This window comes from Kogia breviceps, chromosome 3, assembly GCF_026419965.1.
Source record: "Kogia breviceps isolate mKogBre1 chromosome 3, mKogBre1 haplotype 1, whole genome shotgun sequence".
Taxonomy (NCBI): Eukaryota; Metazoa; Chordata; class Mammalia; order Artiodactyla; family Physeteridae; genus Kogia; species Kogia breviceps.
In genome coordinates this window covers 67,777,448-67,799,792 of record NC_081312.1, presented here as the reverse complement: position 1 = coordinate 67,799,792, position 22,345 = coordinate 67,777,448, and the positions used below count along the sequence as shown (strand labels likewise).

Genomic DNA, 22,345 nt, shown 5'->3' with positions numbered 1-22,345 from the left:
CATTTTTACTTGAAAGAACTTCAGGCAAATTGTGGTTATTCAGACTTGGATATCTGGCAAACATTTTCTCAAAAATTAACCAAGTAAGCCTTTAACTTCAAGGAAAAATAACTGACAGTATTTGTTGCCAATGATAACATTCAAGCTTTCAAGCAAAAATCACAACTTGTACCTGCCACCAGGAGCTTGACAGAGCGTCCCAATATTTAAAGACCTTTCTGATGAGATTATTAGTCATAATAACAAATGTGAGTTTGTGATACTGTAGAATGACATATGGCAACATTAGGAATATCTGTATAACTGAGTAGACCAATACTTTTCACATGACCAGTGCATGATCTTTCAAACTTAAACATGGGTTTAAAAAAACCTACTCAGGGACTTTCCTGGTAGTCCAGTGGCTAAGGCTCCGTGCTCCCAATGCAAGGGGCCTGGGTTCAATCCCTGGTCAGGGAACTAGATCCCACATGCCGCAACTAAAGATCCTGCATGCCACAACTAAGACCCGGCGCAGCCAAAAGAATAAATATTAAAAAAAAAAAAAAACCCACTCAAAGTACCAGAGAGACCAACAGATTTCAATGTACAAGAGTATGACAAGTTCACTGATATTTCAGAACCCGCATTATAACTAACCGTTCAGAAACTATCACTTGCCTATATACACTACTATGCATAAAATAGATAACTAATGAGAAACTACTGTACAGCACAGGGAACTCTACTCAATGCTCTGTGGTGACCCAAATGGGAAGGAAATCCAAAAAGGAGGGGACGTATAGCTGACTCACTCTGCTGTACAGCAGAAACTAACACAACATTGTAAAGCAACTATACTCCAATAAAAATTAATTAAAAAAAAAACTATCACCCCCCCCCAGTTTAGGTATGATATCAAAGAAGAATATCCATAATTACACACAAAAAATGATTACAACATTCCTCCCTTTTCCAGCTACATCTATGGGGCGGATGGGTTTTTTTCATATATTTCAGTCAAAACAACATAATGCAACACAATAAATGCAAAGCAGGTATGAGAATCTAGCCACAACCACGCTCATGATCTCAGCCCCTCAAAACATGGGAGTTCCTTGGCAGTCCAGTGGTTAGGACTTGGCACTTTCACTTCAGGGGCCCAGGTTCAATCCCTGGTTGGGGAACTAAGATCCCACAAGCCATGAGGCGTGGCCAAAAGAAACCAAAAACCAAAAACCAAAACATGGTCCTCTTCCAGTGTTCTCTCTCACTGAACGGCATCATCATCCACTGTAACCTGAATCATCCATGGTACCTCCATGCAACAAAAAGTAGCCCCCACTCGCTGCAACCAGAGAAAGCCCACGCACAGCTACGAAGACCCAACACAGCCAAAAATAAATAAATAAATAAATTTATAAAGTAAAAAATTTTTTAAATAAATAAAAATTTCCTTTAAAATTGTTTCAATATAATAAAACTTCTAAAAAATGCCATTACAAACACCTCTACTATATATTACTATTTAATGGAAGACATGATAGTTGATTTGACTGGTAGGTATGACTTACTTTTTAAAATACCAAAAGTAATTCTCAGGTCAATGAAAACCCTCTAATGAAATCTATGAATGTTCAAAAACCTATTTCACTTTTCTATGAATCTGACCAAAACAAGTGTTAACAGAGCAGCAAAATTATTATGTTCTCAAAGTTTGCCAATAACAATAACTACTTGAAATAAAGGAGTCACTAACAGACTGTGATTTGGGAACTTTGTTCACAAGGATTTTTATCATAATAATACAGTCTCAATGGGATTTACAACTAAGAATTAACTATTCATTTATTAATTCACCTTCTTTAATCATTCAAAAATGAAGACGATTAAAAATGCTTTGTCAATTTAGTAATTCAGTCTTTATTCTCACCTCAAAGAAATTAAGATAATTATACCAAATTTTATGTCAACATCTCAAACATTTTCTACTAATTACTTCAAAACGGCATTAGAACAAATATAGAAGCATCTGAGTTTTCATTTACTTATCACTGGAATTCAAAATTGTAAATATAAATGTAAAATAAACAATGAAAACCAAACGTGTTCAGCATTCAGAAGAACAGTTAATCTAACTGGGCAAGTATCACATAAGAGGAAAAACATGGCATTAATGGCCAGTCTAGTACTGATTCCTTTACATTTTTGCACAAATTCTACAAAACCTCTGAATAAAACTGCTTAAACTCTCCAAACATCAAACTCTGTTTCTATTATTCCGAAAAGTATGCTACATGGTTAACCTCCAATTTATACCCTCTCCAAACTGAAATTTACAAAGCAATGATTTGCTTAACAAAATACAGGGAATTCCCTGAAGGTCCAGTGGTTAGGACTCAGCACTTTCACTGTAGTAGCCTGGGTTCAGTCCCTGGTGGGGGAACTAAGATCCCCCAAGCCATGTGTCACTTCCCCACCCCCCCATCCCCCCAAAAAGGTACAGTGTCCTAAGACTTAATACCAATGAAGAAAGGGCAGTTGGGAACATATGCTCATTATCATCTGCATTTTCATGTCAATTTAAGCCAATTACTTGATACAGAAATAGCCACCTTTAAAGAAGTATTTGTATTCTCCCAGCCCATAACATGTTTTGAAACTGAATCAATCAAGCTATGGGTTAAAATCAGTATTCCCTACTAATTCCTATTCATTCAATAAACATGCATTTGTGTCATCACAATGATCATTACTGGAGTTAGGTCACCTACCAATTTTTATTTCTCAGAAAAGTATAAATGGAAAACTGCAAGAACTTTTTAAAAGATAGTTTTAAAACTCACTAAACAAAATTCTACACAAACTGAAATCAGCAAATGGTTGAAAACATGTTATGTAGATGTCCCTACAGCAACCCCAAAGGAAGATGATGAAGGGATGTTACTTACGTTTCAAAACAACGATCCACGTTGTCAGACATCAAAAGCAGCATGCATAGCTGTTCAAGGGCTATTAGTTGCATGTCCCTTTCATCTCCCTGTCCCATCTGTAGCCATTCCAGCAATGTATCTGGATCCACGTCTGCCATGGTTTTTTAAAAGCTTCTTTGCTCAAATTTTAAAAGTAAAGGCAAAAAGTCCTCTAAATGTCCAGGACTGATCAGCGTGGGTTTAAAATTTTTTTCTTTTACATCGGCTAGAGCCAAATTTTCGTGGTGTCCTCCTAGGAATTAGAAAAGACTCATAAGTATGTTTCGATAGAGCGCTTAATGCAGTTTTTCAACTTTCCTTATTCCTCGGGTTTAATTTCATACATTGTACTAAATAAAAACCAGTTTTGCACAACAGTATAAGCTGATTAGGTTGCTGCTTAACTGGAAACCAGAGCCGTCTTTGTCAAAGACAATCAAACAAGCTTCGGATCCCACTACTGCTTATCACTAACGTCTGCGCCAAAAGGCAAACAACACCTTACTAAAAAGGTTCTTTTTTTTTTCCAGCAAACTTCTTTCCCCTTCCTCCACCCAAAACCGATCCTCTGATAAGGGTTAGATTCAGTATTTTAAGGAGACTAAGCACTTTGATCCGATTCCCCCCCCCCAATTAAGTTTCTACTTTAAAATTACCTCCAATTTCATAAATTCTGCTGACTTCTCAATTTATTTACTGCTCTTCTTAAGATGTCCAAATACAAATGATAATTAGATACAAGATCTATCTATGAATAAAGACTTGATTAGGCATTTGGGCAGTCTTGACAACTGTTCTTAAAAGTTTAAAAAGAAATGCTAAAAGTAAGTGCAATGAACTAACACGTTACGGATCAGAACATAGGCCAATCTACGGTCCTCCTTCCCCAGCCCCACAGAATGGAGCAGTAAGTTAAAAACAACAACAACGACAGCAGCAACAACATCGGAGAAGCAGCCCCAATAAGCATTACAAAAGCTCGTAAGCACCCTGACGGAAGGACAGCTTTGGGTCCCATGTAACGCAGCTGCAGGTGTATAAATCCAGCGGCAGGTCCCGGTGGGCACCCAACGGCGGCGATCTGCAGGGATGACCCAACACTCCGGGCCCAGCCGACTCCGCACCGGGAGGCGCAGGCACCGCGCTCTGGTTTTCCGGCACCAAACCCGGCTAAGTTAGGTACCTGTGTCGAGGAGGAGGGGAAGTTTTGGAGGAGGAGCCGCAAGCCTCTCTGCCTGAGAGGAAGCCGCCGGGGCGGGCAGGGCGATGGGTCTCCCGTGAGCGGCGCCCGTAACTCCGAGGCCCGGCGGGACGTCCCTGGCCCCGCCGGGCGGCGAACCCTTCTCAAGGACAAGGGGGGCCAGTCATGGGCTCCGGCTCGGAGAAGCCGGGTCCCGCCGCGGGCAGGGCCGGGGGAGGGGAACAAAGGGGCTAAGCGGGTGAGTCGGCGGCAGTCCCGCCGACCTCACCAGGGTCCGGGGTCTCGCTCCCGGCCCGCCGCCGTGCATCCCTGATGCCGGCACCACGCCTGGCCTTTCCGACCGCCCAAGGCGCTCCCGCCTCCCGTTCCCTCAAGCTCTTACCCGGGCCTGTCGTCCCAAACCGCCCCGGTCCAGCTCCAAGCAGGCCGCGGGCAGAGCAAGGCCCGGCCGCGGCCCTCGAGTTCCCAGGAAGCTGCAGGCCGCGCAGGTCGAGCCGGGCAGGCGGCACAGGAAAAGCCGCGTCTCGTCCCTCCCCTTCCTCCGCCGGGACCTGGTGACAGGGAAGCGAGAGGTTCCCCAGACCGGCGGCCGCCAGCTCACGTCCCGTCTCCGGCACGCGTCTCCTCAGGCCCTGCAGCTCAGAGCCCCGCGCGGTGCTGCCGGCGGCGGCTGCTGGGGGATGCAGCGTCCATCGCGATCCGGGAGGGGGATGGGTGGAGGGTCGGGTGAGAGCCGGGCGGGGAGACTGCAGAGGGCAACCATGCACCGCGGAGGCGGAGCAAATATGCTCTCCCCGCTCGACCCTGCCGGCCGCCACGTGGGGCGCTGCGGAGACCACTCGGCACACAGCGCTGGGGCGCCTAGTCGGGGCGCCGGGCGACCGGACGCGTCGTCGCCGCTACCGAGGCCTCGGACTCCTTCGGCCTCGTTGGCTGTCGCTTTTCTGTCCTACGCCCTGCGGCTTCACGCTTCGCTGTCAATCCGAGCGCACTCCCAGCACCCCGCGCACACGGGTGCACGCACGCTTAGCGTGTTTTGCACGGTGTGTACACTTGACGTGCTCCTGCTGAAGGCCCCGACGCTGCCCGTCAAAGCTGCGGCCCAGGCGACCTCCGCCACGAGCTTCCCCTCCTTTCGGCCAGTCATCCCTCCTCGCGCACGGAAGTGCGTCGGGGGAAGAAAAGCGCCTCCCTTCGGTAGGCAAACCGCCCGGCAGTTCACCAGAAAGAAAAACTTTCACCACCACCCTGGGAGGTAAATATGAGTATCCTCTCCATTGTACAGATGCGAGCACTACGGCTGCCAAAAGCGTGAGTCAGGCCCAGTGGCGTCCCCAGTAGAAGCAGCTCCTCGAGTGCTTTTGAGTTTTTCCTCTGCGTTGTAGTCTACAATATGTCCATTATTAGTACCTTCAAATTTTTTTTTCACACGCGTTGAAAACAAAATATGCCTGCTTATGGGATGGGCTTGGAGACATTTAGGATGTAATTAATTGGAAATGTGAATATAGCTTTTTTAAAATCAATAAATGAATCCATTGGTTTATGAGGTAAGTAAACCCATGCCCCGTACACCCACTGTACTATCACTTTTTCATCTTTTGAACGACAGTGAGTAGTACGTGATAGTATTTGAGTCGTGTTCCTTTAAGCAATCAGAGAAGCTGCTACATATGCTTGAAGAACTAGTATTTTGGAAATTACAGATTTGCACCTCAGGTATCTATAGGTACGTGTCCCATTGTAGCAGGTAAGGGTTCCCAGGTCTCCTGGTCAAATTAAGAGAAAAAAGTGGAGGATTCCACTATCTTCTCCCAAGTACGGCACATGAGAATAATTATTTGCGAGCTATGAATGTGACTTGGAGCTGCCAGGAAAATCTTCAAGGAGGAAGTGGCATTCCTTTTGGACTTGAAGAATGGGTAGAATGTGAACACTTCAAGGGAGGAGTAAGAATACAGGCAAAGCCTGATCTGTTCCGAAACAAAGGAAAGAGGACCTGTGCCCCAAGCAAAAACCAGCATTAAGCAATGATATAGAAGATAGGAGCTAAAGTAAGCAGGGACTTAAATGTGTGGGATGCAGAATTTAGGCTGAGGAAACTAACAAGTTCTGGACTAGAACATTGACTGGAAAAATTATAAAAGTCTTACAAAGATGTATAGGGCAAGAGTGTCCAGAATGGCTAAAAGGAGCTACCTAGACAAGGAGATTAACTGGGAGATTGCTAAAATCCTCCAGTAGTGGAGAGAGAGAAAGGGCCTAGTTTTTGGCAATAAGAATGGAGAAGAGGGCTTCCCTGGTGGTGCAGTGGTTGAGAGTTTGCCTGCCGAGGCAGGGGACACGGGTTCATGCCCCGGTCCGGGAAGATCCCACATGTCGCAGAGCGGCTGGGCCTGTGAGCCATAGCCGCTGAGCCTGCGCGTCCGGAGCCTGTGCTCCGCAACGGGAGAGGCCACAACAGTGAGAGGCTCGCGTACTGCAGAATTAAAAAAAAAAAAAAAAAAAAAAGAATGGAGAGGAAATCTTTACAATACTTTTTTTAAAGGTAGATCAGAATTTAAATAATTATATAAAAGTATAGTTTCCTTTATTCCCTCACCATCTCTATTTATACCACCCACTTCCCACCTGGAAAATTAATGGCTGTAGTATACTTTAAAGAAACCTTATCCAAAAATGCTGACCTTTTTTGTGATTTTATCATTGTATCATTTTTTAATTGAAATGAGATCCCGGAAAAAGAGCATTAAAGGAAAGGAATAAAGCCCTGCAGAAAACAGGAGACCCAGATGAAGGCAACTGACTGTACTTGAATATATGTCCCAAGAAACCAGGATATATTTACATGTTAATATTTCACCTTGATGTCAAAATCTAAGAATAATGAACTTTAAGAATTGCTATGTTCCAGGCAGTGTAAGGTACAGTGAGTAAGTCACAGACCTCATCTTCAATAAACCATAAAAGTCTAGAGGAAGGTAGATGTATTCACGTCCACTGTGTCTGGCTCCATGATCATACTTATCACATAATATTGTCAGGTACACTGGGACCATCACGGAGGTAATGATATCTTGGAAGGCTTCAAAAATAATGTGTGAACTATGTTTGGAGCTGGCCAAACATTAAGACCATGTGGAGAGGCATAGAGATGTGGAGAGGACTCCTCTTGGGGGAGGAGAGGGAACAGGCTGCCTTTTGGTATAGGCCCCACTTTCATGAAGGATCTTCAGTGTATACACAGTTGGAACCATTCAACAAGATCAAAAAGGAAGACGTTCATTCAGATTTAAACTCTTATCCCACTTATTGGCATTACAATGAAGTAATTTTTAAAATAAATCTTATGAATAACACAATTATATGACACTAACTTTTTTATGTATCGAAAGCATTGTTAGCTGTAAACATTTCAAATACACTACAAAAAATGTCTGGGCATTTCTTCAGCTTTTAACTGGAAATGGGGATGTCTGTGGCTTTCCTCAATTTCTGAGAGGCTCTGAATATGAAAGAATGTAATCAGTCATTTTGGAAGAGTAGGAAATTAAATTTGGCTGGAACCTAGGGTGGAGGTAGTGGCTGGAAGAGAACATTGAGGTTAATTGGAATCAATTAGCTAAGGGTCTTGTGCTAAGGAGCCTGAACGTTGAGTGAACAATGTTGTTCTTTGGGTGATGGGGAGCTTTTGGACATTTTAAACAAAGGAGTGCTGTAATGCAAACCAGGTTTTAGGATGATTAAACACCTTAAAGTTAAAATTGATTTCTATGAAGCTTTACAGTTAGCAAGAGACTTTAATATATATTATTATTTAATCCTCATATATAATTTTATTATATATAAAAAATGATCTAACAGCGTAGGTATTATCTTTATAAAAGAGAAAAAGCTCAGAGAAGTTAGGTGACTTGCTCAGGGTCTCATAGCTCCTCAGGGACTGATCTCATTCTCAAACCCAGGCCTTTAACTCTTCGGGCTCTTAGAGTCTGAAGGAATGTTAAAGATAACCTACTCTGTCTTTCCTCATACTGAAAAAAAACAATGTAGTAATTTGTCTGTGCCATCCCTGACTTGTTATCCAGCCTTTTCTATGATATTTCCAGTGTTGGGAAATGATTATTTCATGAGGCAATGCATTTTACCCTGATCTGTTAGCTCCAATTATTAAAAAGTGGTGTGGTATAAACTGGCCGACCAATATGTGAAACCCTGTTCCCATTTTACTACCTGGGTGAACTTGGATACATTATTTGATCCCTCTAAACCTCAGTTTCCTCATATGTAAAAAAGGATGACAACAGCTACATAATTGATGAGCGTTAGAAGAGTTGAAGGAGATTGTGTATGCAAAGAACCTAGACCAGTAATTTTCAACCTTAGCTGCACATTAGAGTCACTTGGGGAACATTTTTTTTTAATAGACTATTTTTTTTTGCGGTACGCGGGCCTCTCACTGTTGTGGCCTCTCCCGTTGCAGAGCACAGGCTCCGGACGCGCAGGCTCATTCGCCATGGCTCACGGGCCCAGCCGCTCTGCGGCATGTGGGATCTTCCCGGACCAGGGTACGAACCCGCAGACTCTCAACCACTGCGCCACCAGGGAAGCCCTAATAGACTATTTTTTAGAGCAGTTTAGGTTCGCAGTAAAGTTGAGCAGAAAATACAGAGAATTCCCATACACCTCCTGCCCCTATACATGCACAACTGTCAAAATCCCCCACAGGATAGTACATTTGTTACAATTAACGAACCTATGTTGACACATCATTATCACTCAAAGTCCATAGTTCACATTAGGGTTCACTCTCGGTGTTGTATAGTCTACGGATTTTGACAAATATATCCATCATTATAGAATAGTTTCACAGCCCTAAAAATCACTGGTGCTCTATGTATTCATCCCATTCACCCCAGCCCCTAGCAACCACTAATCTTTTTACCTTGTCGGTTGTTTTACCTTATCCAGAATGTTATATAGTTGAAATCATATAGTATATAGCCTTTTCATGTTGGTTTCTTTCACTTAGTAATATGCATTTAATGTTCTTTCATGTCTTTTCATGGCTTTAATAACTTATATCTTTTTAGGGTTGAATAATATTCTGTTGTCCGGATGTACCAAAGTTTATTTATCCATCTACCTACTGAAGGACATCTTGGATGCTTCCAAGTTTTGGCAATAAAAATAAGCTTCTGTAAACATCCAGGTACAATTTTTACATGGACATAAGTTTTCAACTCATTTGGATGAATACTAAGGACCATAATTTCTGGATTGTATGGTAAGAATATGTTTGTTTGTTTTTTTTCCTTCTAGTTTTACTGAGATATAATTGACATACTGCACTGTATAAGCTTAAGATGTACAACATAATTATTTGACTTACATATGTCATGAAATGATTACCACAGTAGGTTTAGTGATCATCCATCATCTCATATAGATACCACATTAAAGAAATAGATTAAAAAATTATTTTTTCCTTGTGATGAGAACTCTTAGTATTTACTCTGTTAACAACTTTCATTTATAACGTTCAGCAGTGTTAATTATTGTTATCATGTCATAAATGACATCCCTAGTACATATTTTTCTTGTAACTGGAAGTTTGTACCTTTTGACTACCTTCATCTAATTCTCCCTCCCTCCCACAAGAATATGTTTACTTTTGTAAGAAACTGCCAAACTGTCTTCCAAAGTAGCTGTACCATTTTGCATTTTTTTTTTGCCCATCAGCATAGCTTGTGGGATCTTAGTTCCCTCACCAGGGATGGAGAGCCAAGTCCTAACCACTGGATCTCCAGGGAATTCCCCCCATTTTGCATTTCCATAAGCAGTGAATGAGAGTTCCTGTTGCTCCACATTCTCATCAGCATTTGCTGTTGTCAGTGTTTTGGATTTTGCCCATTCTAACAGGTGTGTAGTGGTATCATATTATTGTTTTAATTTTCAGTTCCCTAATGGCATGTGATGTGGAGCATCTTTTCATATACTCATTTGCTACCTGTATATCTTCTTCGGTGAGGTGTCTGTTCAGATCTGTTGCCCATTTTTTAAGCATATTGTTCATTTTCTTGTTGAATTGTAAGTGTTCGTTGTATGTTCTGATAGTAGTCTTTATCAAATGTGTCTTTGTGAATGTTTTCTTCACCTGGGGAACTTTTAAAATGTCAGACGATCAGGCCGTATCTCAGACCCCTTCAGTCAGGGTCTCTGAAGGTAGGATCTGGACATCAGTATTTTTTAAAAAATATTTATTGATTGATTGATTTTGGCTGCACTGGGTCTTAGTTGCGGCTTGTGGGATCTTTGTTGTGGCATGCAGACATCTTAGTTACGGCATGTATGTGGGATCTAGTTCCCCGACCAGGAATCAAACCCAGGCCCCTTGCATTGGGAGAGCAGAGGCTCACCCACTGGACCACCAAGGAAGTCCTCGGACATCACTGTTTTTTAAAGTCATTCTAATGTGTAGCCAAGGCTGAGAACCACTGACCTACGTCAATACAATAATAATAATATTTAAATATAATTATAATGATACTATCATTATTATTATTGCTGCTAAATTTTATTAGGCACTTATCATGTCCTAACACTCTTCTAAATGTATTACAAGTATTAATTCATTATGGACATTAGCTACTTTGATGTACTATCTATGTTACCTTGGCCTCTCTTGAGTTTTGTTTTCCTAATCTATAAGACTAAGATAATAATAGAAACTAACCCCTCATAGAATAAATATATTAAACAAGATAATGCATGTAAATGCCTATCACATATTAAACACTCAAAAGTGCCAGCTATTAATATTAATTACATTATTAGTTCTGCTCTCTGGTATGGCATGCTAGGTCTGCTCCCTCTTCCATGGGACAGGTCACCACAAATAAAGACAGCAATCATGATTCCATGCCCTTTTTTCTCCAGGCAAAGGTAAGTCTAGTTCCTTCAACAGCTTTACCCTCCTTGGTCATGGTCCAGTTTCTCCTGAAATTCTTTAACTTATTCCTAAGTCTAAAACTGTACTTTAAAGGTGGTCAGACCAGGACAGAGGAGTACAGTCTTCTGTTGCATTGGGTTGGGAGGGTGGTAGTCACATCACTCTTTTGGCTCATACAGAGTCTGCAGTAAACCAAAGCCCTTACTTCTTGCTACCTGAACTGCCAAGCCAGCTTTTCTTCAGTCTTTTAATTTAGTGGTTAATATTTTTGTCCTTAATGTTTAGACTTATTAAATTTCGTCTTGTTGCTTCTGCATCAGTGCTGTACCCTGTGGCAATCTCTTTGAATCCCAACTGGGTAGTGAAATGTATCAGCCATCCTTCCAAATTCTTTGTTAGTAGTTGATTAGATAAAGTTGTTCCACAGAACTTGGCCAAAACAAAGGCACTGGTGTGTCACAAACCTTTCACCAAACAGTTTTTTATGCATTAAGTAAAATTCTCTTGATGCAGTTGTTCAGGTAACTATGACTTTACCTAACAGTATTTATCACCTGACTCACTTACGTCCTTCTTAGCAATACGAATTTTAACATACTTTTTTTTAAAAAGTGATAATACTGGGCTTCCCTGGTGGCACAGTGGTTAAGAATCCGCCTGCCAATGCAGGGGACATGGGTTCAAGCCTTAGTCTGGGAAGATCCCACATGCTGCGGAGCAACTAAGCCCGTGCGCCACAACTACTGAGCCTGTGCTCTAGAGCCCACGAGCCACAACTACTGAAGCCCTTGTGCCTAGAGCCTGTGTTCCACAACAAGAGAAGCCACTGCAATGAGAAGCCCGTGCACCGCAATGAAGAGTAGCCCCCGCTTGCCACAACTAGAGAAAAGTGTGTGCGCAGCATCAAAGTCCCAATGCAGCCAAAAGTAAATAAATTTATTTTTTTAAAAGTGATAATACTAAGAAAATGAAAACCAAAATTGAGTCTTGTAGTACAGAATGAACATATTTGTATCCAAGATTTTAAAGGAAATATTGTCAATTGCCTTCTTGAAATCCACTTATTTCAACTATGGCATCCCAATAATAACATTTGGGGAAGTTGGGTAAAGGATATGTATAGGAAGTCTTTTTATTTTTTTTGCAATTTTTTCTGTGTTTGAACTTATTGCAAAATTGAAAGTTAAAAAAATAAGATAGTAAGTTTAGGTTGAGATGACTAATTCTTAGTATTGCTGTCTTCTAGGAATCATTCTTTTCTAAAGATTTCAAAAATGATGTATTTATAAATATATTCTAGAATTTTGACAATTTTTTACAAGATTCACTCTATCCATCATATGTCCCTTGGTAGTGAAGACAGAAAACCAATAATAGTTGTAAAAGTTGTGTGTTTTATGTTCCTAGTTAGTTGTTCTTTCTACAAGGCTACAAAAATAGGTTGTTACTCTTCATTAGCATGCTCAGGTGCATAATAAGTACTTTATAACTTAGTTAAAGGAAAAGTAGGATCTGATTTATGAAAATTCATTCAATAGAAGACTTTCAAGAACCTAAGCTCTGTAAAGAAGTCTATTTTCTGGGACTTCCCTGGTGGCGCAGTAGTTAAGAGTCCACCTGCCAATGCGTGGAACATGGGTTTGATCCCTGGTCCAGGAAGATCCCACATGCCTCAGAGTGACTAAGCCCTTGAGCCACAACTACTGAGCCTGCACTTTAGAGCCCACATACCACAACTACTGAGGCTGTGTGCCACAACTACTGAAGCCCATGCACCTAGAGCCTGTGGTCTGCAACAAGAGAAGCCACTGCAATAAGAAGCCCATGCACTGCAATGAAGAGTAGCCCCCGCTCGCCACAACTAGAGAAAGCCCACACACAGCAACGAATATACAAAGCAGCCAAAAAAATAAATTAATAAATTAATTTTTTAAAAAAGAATTCTATTTTCTTATTACATATTTTTAAAAGTGTATTGGGGAAAAACATATAATAATTGTATAAATTTGAAGTTTCTCCTATATATTTGCTATTAAGGGATTATTGTTAATTGTTTTTAATGTATGATAATGATATAATGGTTATATTACTAGAAAAAAAAAGGGTCCTTATTGCTTAGAGAAGCATACTAAAATATTTACAGATGAAATGATATGATAACTAGGATTTGCTTCTAAATAGTTTGAGGGGATAGTGGGTAGAATACAGATGAAACATAATTGGCCATGCACTGAGGATAACTATTGAATCTGGGTAATAAGTACATGGGGTTCATTATACTAGTGTCTGTAGTTTTGTGTGTATTTGAAAATCTCATAATAAAAATGATTTTTAAAAAGTATATGGGAGTTCTAAGAGGATAAAGGAAGCAATACTGACATTTTGAGATAATCTTATGAAAATGTTTCTTAATTTTAAGTTACAGCATCATTTAACCTTTTATCTATGGAGAGATCGCTATAGTTATTAAGCTTTTTAAAACTCAAAATAGTTCAAGTAAGTTTATTCTTATGTTTTTGTTATATAATAAATTAAAGAGGTAACATTATAGGGGATAATGAAAGGAACAGATATTTTAAAAATTAACTTACAAACACTTATACAGAGCTTACTATGTGTAAGCACCCTTTTAAGTGCTTTGTAATTACTAACTCATTTAATCCTCCTCACAACCCTACAAGGGAGATAATGTTATTGTCTCCATTTTACAGATGGGGAAATGAAGGCCTATAAAAGTTAAGTAACCTATAAGATCACACAGCTGGTAAACAACAAAGGTGGATTTTGAATCCAGAAAGCCTGGCTGCAGAAGCTCTCTCTCTCTCACTGGGCTAAATGAACCCCCACAACACACACACACCATAATAAAAAGAAATACACCTTGAGGAATTAAGCATATAGAAATTATAGCACGAGTGCAGAAAAATAAATACACCGGGATATTTACTGCAGCATTTTTATACTTACTGAATATTGGAAACTGCCTACATGTCCCATCAATAGCAAAGTGAACAAATCTGCACAGATTCATTTAACCTGTGCAGATGTTTAAAAGGAGATTGACTTAGAAAAATGAAAAATATTTAAAATTAGAATAGAAAATTGCAGAATCATAAACATTAAGATCCCATTTTTAAATTCTATTTAAAATATGAATAAACATAATGGAAGAGGGACTTCTCTGGTGGTCCACTGGTTAAGAATCTGAGCTTCTGCTGCAGGGGGCAAAGGTTTGATTCCTGGTTGGGGAACTAAGATCTGGCATGCTGCGCAGTGCGACCTAAATGAATGAATGAATGAATGATACATCAAACTATTAAATGGTTTCCTCTGAAAAGTGAATCAGAAAAAAGAGAATAAGGGAGAGCACTTCGATTTTTATTTTATATTTCTTTTTAGTGTTTTAATTTCTTTTACAATCACTTTTGCAATTAAAAACATTTTTTTAATGTAATACATATATACAGTGTAAAACTTGGGAAGTCCAATAGAATAAAAAGAAAAAACAATAATAATCACCTACCACCTTGAGGTCATTATTATTAACATTTTGATAACATTTCCATGACCTTTTTTTATATATAGAAATATATACATACACAAAATCATACACATTACATATTGTGATCATATTAAATAATATGAAATTAATGACAGTAAACAAGTCTTAAGCTTTTTTTTTGGACTTCTTACATCACCAGAGTCCAAAATTCATCTACCCAACACCATCCCAACTCATGTGTTTCAAGGAGTCCTTTTAATCCTTTTTATCAGCTAACTAAAGAAGCCTGAGGGCCAGACTTTGATTATCTGAGCTAGGAAAACTAGCTTCTTTCCTTCAGCCTTAAGGATTAAACTTATACTTTCAGAGATCAGTGTGTCTGCCATAGCAGAGTTAAAAAGGTGAGCAGTTATTTAAGTAAAGCTCCTTAGCAGAAAAATCCATCTAGGTCATTCAAAACCAAAATTACTTCCCTCGAGGTCATTTGCCAAAGCTTATCTGAATCCTTGTCTAAAACACCTTGGAAGGTAAATCAGAATTTAATATAAACTTGGAGCCCAGGAAATAATGTTTGATTTACTAGGTAAATGCCAATGGCTTGATAATACCTGCAGACTGTGTATATGTATTATTAATGTGAGAATGTGCATATGCTGAGGTAATCTAGAGATTAAGGCAGGCAGCTTCTTGACCAAGGAAATTAACCACCAAGCTTTCATGGAAATGATATCTGTACTAGTTTTTCTTTGAAAATCATCATTAGATGATTTCAAGATTTTTTTATTTTTCACTTTCTTTAGTTTTATATTCAATTTTCTGATATGTGAATCATATATATCATATATACACATATGTATATATTTAAATATATAAACTGTATATACACATGTGTGTACATTAAATATATGTATATATATACTTTTAATAGCTTTATTGAAATATAATTCATATACAATTAATGCTTTTAAAGTGTACAGTTCATTGGTTTTTATAACAGTCCCAAGGCCTTTTTTTTTTTTATACCTTTCATGCTGTGAATTCATAGGGAATGGGTTTCAGCAGTTCAGGCTCCTTTCCATTGGTTTTTACAAAGTTTGCTTCTCTGGGTGAAACACTGGTGCTTTAGTTGAATCCAAGTACCACTGTCTTTGGCTTCCTTCTTTTTCTGATTATTTTCCTTCACATGTTTCAGGAAGCTATCTTGGCTCTTAAGAATGTTTAATACATTCATTATATACGTTAATTATCTTGGCAAGATTCTTGCCCTTAACTCGTTTGTTTACAACAATGCCAACAGCATGCTGGGTAATATAGTAGACTCTTCCAGTTTTGCCTTGGTAACATTTGTGAGGCATTCCTCTTTGAATAGTGCCCATTCCCTTGAGGTTTACAATATCACCTTCTTTGTAGGTTTGCATGTATGTGGCCAAAGAAACAACAACATGTTTTCAAAACGACCTAGAGAACATATAGAAGGTGCTTCTCTTCTTTCCATTTGTGTTCATTTTGGTGAATGACTGGAAGATGGCAGTTCCAGCCAAAAGTGTCTTTTTTAATAATAGCCATCCTAGTGAGTGTGAAGTAGTATCTCATTGTGATTTTTATTTGCATTTTCTTAATGACTAATGACGTTGAGCATTTTTTATGTGCTTATTGGCTCTTCATATACCTTCTTTGGAAAAAAATCTGTTCAAATTCTTCATGCATTTTAAGATTGGGTTATTCATTTTTTCATTGTTGAGTTATGATTTCTTTAAATATTCTGGATATAAGTCCCTTGTCAGAGATATAATTTGCAAATATAGTCTCCAATCCTGTGTGTTGCCTTTTCAGTTTCTTTTATTTTTTTAGCTGTGTTGGGTCTTCATTGCTGCATGTGGGCTTTCCCTAGTTGCAGCGAGCAGGGGCTACTCTTCGTTTCAGTGCGTGGGCTTCTCATTGCTGTGGCTTCTCCTGTCGCAGAGCATGGGGTCTAGGCACATGGGTTTCAGTAGTTGTGGCTCTTGGGCTCAGTAGTTGTACCCAACCCGTCACCCCTGCATTGGCAGGCAGATTCTTTTTTATGCGCAGGCTCAGCAGCCATGGCTCACCGGCCCAGCCGCTCCGTGGCATGTGGGATCTTCCCGGACCGGGGCACAAACCCGTGTCCCCTGCATTGGCAGGCAGACTCTCAACCACTGTGCCACCAGGGAAGTCCCACCTTTTCAGTTAATTTTTTTTTAATTTATTTATTTTTGGTTACATTGGATCTTCGTTGCTGTGCGCGGGCTTTCTCTAGTTGCGTCAAGTGGGGGCTACTCTTCATTGTGGTGCACAGGCTTCTCATTGCAGGGGCTTCTCTTGTTGCAGAGCACGGACTCTAGGCACGTGGGCTTCAGTAGTTGTGGTGCGTGGGCTCAGTAGTTGTGGCTCTCGGGCTCCAGAGCACAGGCTCGGTATTTGTGGTGCACAGGCTGAGTTGCTCTGTGGCATATGGGATCTTCCTGGACCAGGGCTCAAACCCATGTCCCCTGCACTGGCAGGTGGATTCTTAACCACTACCCCACCAGGGAAGTCCCTCAGTTTCTGGATGGTGTTTTTTGAAGCACAAAAGTTTAAAATTTTTATGAAGTCCAATTTATCTATTTTTTTCTTTTGTCACATATGCTTTCAGAATCTAAGAAACCATTGCTTACTTCAAGATTGTGGATATTTACATTTATGTTTTCTTCTAAGAGTTTTATAATTTAAGCTCTTACATTTAGGTTTATGATCTATTCTAAATTAATTTTTGTATATGTTGTGAGGTAGGAGTCCAACTTTATTCTTATTTGCACATGAATATCCAATTGTCTCAGCACTATTTGTTTAAAAGACTATTATTTCCCCATGACTTGCCTTGGCACCTTTGTTGAAAATCAACTTACCATGAGTGTAAAGGTTTATCTGGACTCTCAATTATGTTTCATTGATCTGAATTTCTATCCTTATTCCAGCACCACCCTGAGTTGATTACTGTAGCTTTGTAGTTTTGAAATCATGAAGTGTGAAGTCTCCAATGTTGTTCTTCTTTTTCAAGATCATTTTGGCTATCTGGGTTGTTTGCATTTCCATATGAATTTTAAGGTCAGCTTGTCAACTGTAAAAAAAAAGCTCTGAATTTTTTGTTTGAGATTGGTGTCTGACTTTTATTATTTTTTAAATTTTTATTGGAGTATAGTTGATTTACAATATTGTGTTAGTTTCTCCTGTACAGCAAAGTAAATCATTTATACATATACATATATCCACTCTTTTTAATGTTTTTTTAGATATTTATTTATCTTTATTATTTTTTTAATTCTTAATTTTATTTTTGACTGTGTTGGGTGTTTGTTGCTGTGCATGGGCTTTCTATAGTTGTGGCAAGTGGGGGCTGCTCTGCGTTGCAGTGCACAGGCCTCTCATTGTGGTGGCTTCTCTTGTTGCGGAGCACGGGCTCTAGGCACGCGGGCTTCAGTAGTTGGGGCACGCTGTGGCATGGAGGCTCAGTAGTTGTGGCGCATGGGCTTAGTTGCTCTGCGGCATGTGGGATCTTCCTGGACCAGGGATCAAACCCGTGTCACCTGCATTGGTAGGTGGATTCTTAACCACTGTACTGCCAGGGAAGTCCCTTGTGTTTATTTTTTTTAATATTTATTTATTTGGTTGCTCTGGGACTTAGTTGTGACCTGCAGGATCATTTAATTGCAGCATGTGGGCTCTTAGTTGTGGCATGTGGGATCTAGTTCCCTGACCAGGGATCAAACCCGGGCCTCCTGCACTGGGAGCTCGAAGTCTTAACCGCTGGACCACCAAGGAAGTCCCTATCCACTCTTTTTTAGATTCTTTTCCCGTATAGATCATTACAGAGTTCCTGTAGAGTATTGAGTAGAGTTCCCTGTGCTATACAGTAGGTCCTTATTAGTTATCTACTTTATATATAGTAGTGTGTATATGTCAATCCCAATCTCCCAATTTATCCCTCCCTGCTTTTCTCCCCTGGTAGCCATAAGTTTGTCTTCTACATCTGTGACTCTTATTTCTGTTTCATAAATAAGTTCGTTTGTATCACTTTTTTAGATTCCACATGTAAGCGATATCATACGATATTTATCATTCTGTCTGACTTACTTCACTTAGAATGATAATCTCTAGGTCCATCCATGTTGCTTCAAATGGCATTGTTATTTTATGTCTAAGTAATATTCCATTGTGTATATGTACCACATCTTCTTTATCCATTCAGCTGTCGATGGACATTTAGGTTGCTTCCATGTCTAAACAAGCTCTGATGGGAATTCCCTGGTGGTCCAGTGGTTAGGACTTGGAGCTTCCACTGCAGGGAGCCCGGGTTCAATCCCTGGTTGGGGAACTAAGATCCCACAAGCAGCGTGGTGCAGCCAAAAAATTATAAAATTTAAAAATAAACAAGCTCTGATTTTGATAGAGATTACACTGAGTATGTACATCAGTTTGGGAAGTATTGCCATTTTAATAATGTTTCCCAATTTATAAACATGAGATATCTTCTGTTTGTTTAGTTCATCTTTAATCTTTCAGTAATATTTTATAGTTTTCAGTGTACATGTTTTGTACTGTTTCCATGTATATTTGAGAAGAATGTGCATTCTGTTTTAGTTGGGTGAATGTCCCTTAGGTCTAGTTGGTTTATAATATTGTTCAAGTCTTCTCTTTCCTTACTGATCATCTGTTTGATTGTTCTAGTCATCATTGAAAGTGGAGTAGTGAAGTCACCAATTATTATTGTTGAACTGTCTATGTCTCCCTTCAGTTTTATTAGTTTTTCTTTCATGTATTTTGGGACTTTGTTGTTAGGTGCATATATATTTATAGTTATGTTTTCCCAACAGACTGATCCTTTTATCATTATAATATATCCTTCTTTGCCTCTAGTAATAATTTTTGTCTTAAAATCTACTTTTTCTTGGGCAATGTGGCTTGTGGGATCTTAGTTCCCCAATCAGGGATCGAACCTGAGCCCTCGGCAATGAAAGTGCAGAGTCCTAACCACTAGACTGTCAGGGAATTCCCTTAAAATCTATTTTGTCTGGTATTAGTATAGCCACTCCAGCTCTCTTTTGAGTACTGTTCTGTATGGTGTATTTGCATTCTTTTCCTTTCAACTTATTTGTGTTTTTGAATCCAATTTGTCTTTTATAAACAGCATATAGTTGAATCATTTTTTTTATCCATTCTGCAAATTTATGCCTTTTGATTGAAGTGTTTAGTCTGTTTATAATTAAGGTAATTATTGATAACACAGTTCTTACATCTGCCATTTTGTTATTTGTTTTCTGTGTGCTTTATGTCTATTTTATTCCTCCATTACTGCTTTCTTTTTTGTTAAGTAGTTATTTTTTGGTATATCATTTCAATTCCTTTGTTATTTCTTTTACTATATGTTTCTGAGTTATTTTCTTAGTGGTTATGCTAAGGATTAGAGTTAACATCTTTTTTTAAAAGAAGATTTGTTTATTATTATTTTTTATTATTATTATTATTTTGGCTGCATCAGGTCTTAGTTGTGAAATGCGGGATCTTCATTGAGGCATGCGGGATCTTCACTGAGGCACATGGGCTTCTCTCTAGTTGTGGTACACAGGCTCCAGGGCGTGTGGGCTCTGTAGTTGTGGCATGCCAGTTCCAGAGCGCGTGGGCTGTGGGCTCTGTAGTTTGCGGCACACGGGCTCCCTAATTGAGGCACGTGAGCTCAGTAGTTGTGGGGTGTGCACTTATTTGCCCTGCGGCATGTGGGATCTTAGTTGCCTGACCAGGGATCAAACCCACGTCCCTTGCATTGTAACGCAGATTCTTTTTGTTTGTTTGTTTGTTTTTTGTGGGGTTTTTCTGTGGGCCTCTCACTGTTGTGGCCTCTCCCGTTGCGGAGCACAGGCTTCGGACGCGCAGGCTCAGCGGCCATGGCTCACGGGCCCAGCCGCTCTGTGGCACGTGGGATCCTCCTGGACTGGGGCACGAAGCCGTATCCCCTGCATCGGCAGGCGGACTCTCAACCACTGCGCCACCAGGGAAGCCCCTGTAAGGCAGATTCTTTACCACTGGGCCATCAGGGAAGTCCCTAGAGTTACCGTATTAATTTTAAAATAAGCAAGTTTGGATTAATACCAACTGAATTTCAATAGTATACAAAAATTTTATTCCGTATAACTTATTTCCTCCCTTCTCCACGTGCTATTATTGACATAGTTACAACTTTAAACATCATATACCCATCAACTCAGTTTCATAATCGTTGCTTTAGGCAGTTGTTTCTTAAATAAGATGCAAGAATAAAAGAGTTACAAACAAAAATACATTCATAATATCTTTATGTCTACCTATGTATTTACCTTTACCATTGCTCTGTACATCATATATTGGCTTATTTTAGGCTCTTATTTAAAATTTTCAAAATATTCAGTTACATCTGCTGTTTCCCTCAGTTGTTTTCCCTTCTCAATAGTTTTTACACTGTAATTATCTAAAGTAATGTGGTTTAGTGGAAAGACTGAGTTTTGAATCAAGAGTCTTGGCATCTACTAATGGCTTTCAGTCCATTGACTGATTTTGTAATCCAGATTAAGCCATTTAGTCACCATCAGGGCTTCGATTTCCTTAACTCAGACATGGAAAGAGTAGCATTTGGCCGTATTTGATTGCTGACTTTAAAAGTCACTCTACCAAGTATAGGTCCTACCACAGATGAGAGAAGTTCTCTTATAATTCTAGTCTAGCAGCTAATGTACAGAAAGAGGTCAAAACCTTTATAACATTGTAGGCTAGTATTCCAACAAGAGAGAGAAAATGACTGAGAATAAATTAAAAATTATGAAAACTGCTTCAGATGATCTGTTGCTGTTTGCAATATGCTTTATAAAAACAAAAATCCTTCAACTTGTAAATTGCTTGCAAATTGCTTATATTTCTATGAAGAAAATATAAATAAAATAATAATCTTATGAATACTTCCCAATATTGTAAATACCTATTCCTTAGCTAAATTCATTTTAAAAATCCAGTCATAGCCCAGCATAGGGATCAGGAAAACTTGAGTCAGCCAGCTATTTGAAGTGAGTTTGGTGGGGGGGGCGAGAAGTATATGTGAATCTTAAGAGTATATTTAATATGTTTTCTTAGTCTCCTGTTTCCTGAGGTCTACTCTTCCTATCAGTTTTTTGTTTTGTTTGTTTTTAGGGAAGAACATAATCATATTCACCTTGGAAGTAAGCCAGGGCCAGAATCACCATCATTTAGAGTATTACCCATAAAATCTATTCTGGCCATTTTCTTTGCCCCCACTTAAAAAATAGTAAAAATGAGGTTGCAGATAATTCCTTAGGGGCCACAGGTGAAATTCTTCCTCATAGACATTTAATTTGGGATTGAATTTTTAGCAGGGATACCAATTACACCTAAAACAATAAGGTAGTTGTTGGTGATTCATCAAGCGGAAGGTGTTTTGGCCTTTTGCTTCTGTTGGAAACAAGTCCAAGTTGGAAACACCTTCTACACTCAGGTTTTGTCCGTTGATGAGGTTCTGACCATGGTAATTTCTGAATATTAATGAAAGTGCAAGTCAAAGTAGATGATCTGGTTAGTGTTTCCTAGTATAATTCAGACCTGTTATACAAAGATACTTATTCTAAGGAACTTCCTTTGTCCTTCTCAGTCTTGAGGAAATGTGACTAAGTTGACTGGAGTGTAATCTTGCTAACCATTGC

The 22,345-nt window shown here is 39.5% G+C and overlaps 1 protein-coding gene and 1 pseudogene across 13 annotated transcripts in view; both read right to left on the bottom strand.

The window, feature by feature from the left end:
* HECTD1 (HECT domain E3 ubiquitin protein ligase 1) overlaps positions 1-5,323 on the bottom strand; it is a 94,537-nt gene extending 89,214 nt beyond the window's left edge. For 9 of the 13 annotated variants that reach the window (XM_059057198.2, XM_059057202.2, XM_059057200.2 and 6 more), the window contains exons 1-2: positions 4,535-5,323; positions 2,931-3,204 (exon numbers count right to left, since the gene is read on the bottom strand). In XM_059057198.2, coding sequence (XP_058913181.1) covers positions 2,931-3,070 — 140 coding nt within the window. In that variant the 5' untranslated portion in view covers positions 3,071-3,204; positions 4,535-5,323. Of the gene's footprint in view, positions 1-2,930; positions 3,205-3,607; positions 3,696-3,940 lie in introns of all 13 variants that reach the window. The other 4 variants (XM_067028594.1, XM_067028595.1, XM_067028593.1 and 1 more) reach the window with 4 other exon arrangements.
* A 10,309-nt stretch (positions 5,324-15,632) lies between these two features.
* LOC131752823 (large ribosomal subunit protein eL21-like) lies at positions 15,633-21,871 on the bottom strand (annotated as a pseudogene).
* Between the last annotated feature and the right edge of the window lie 474 nt (positions 21,872-22,345).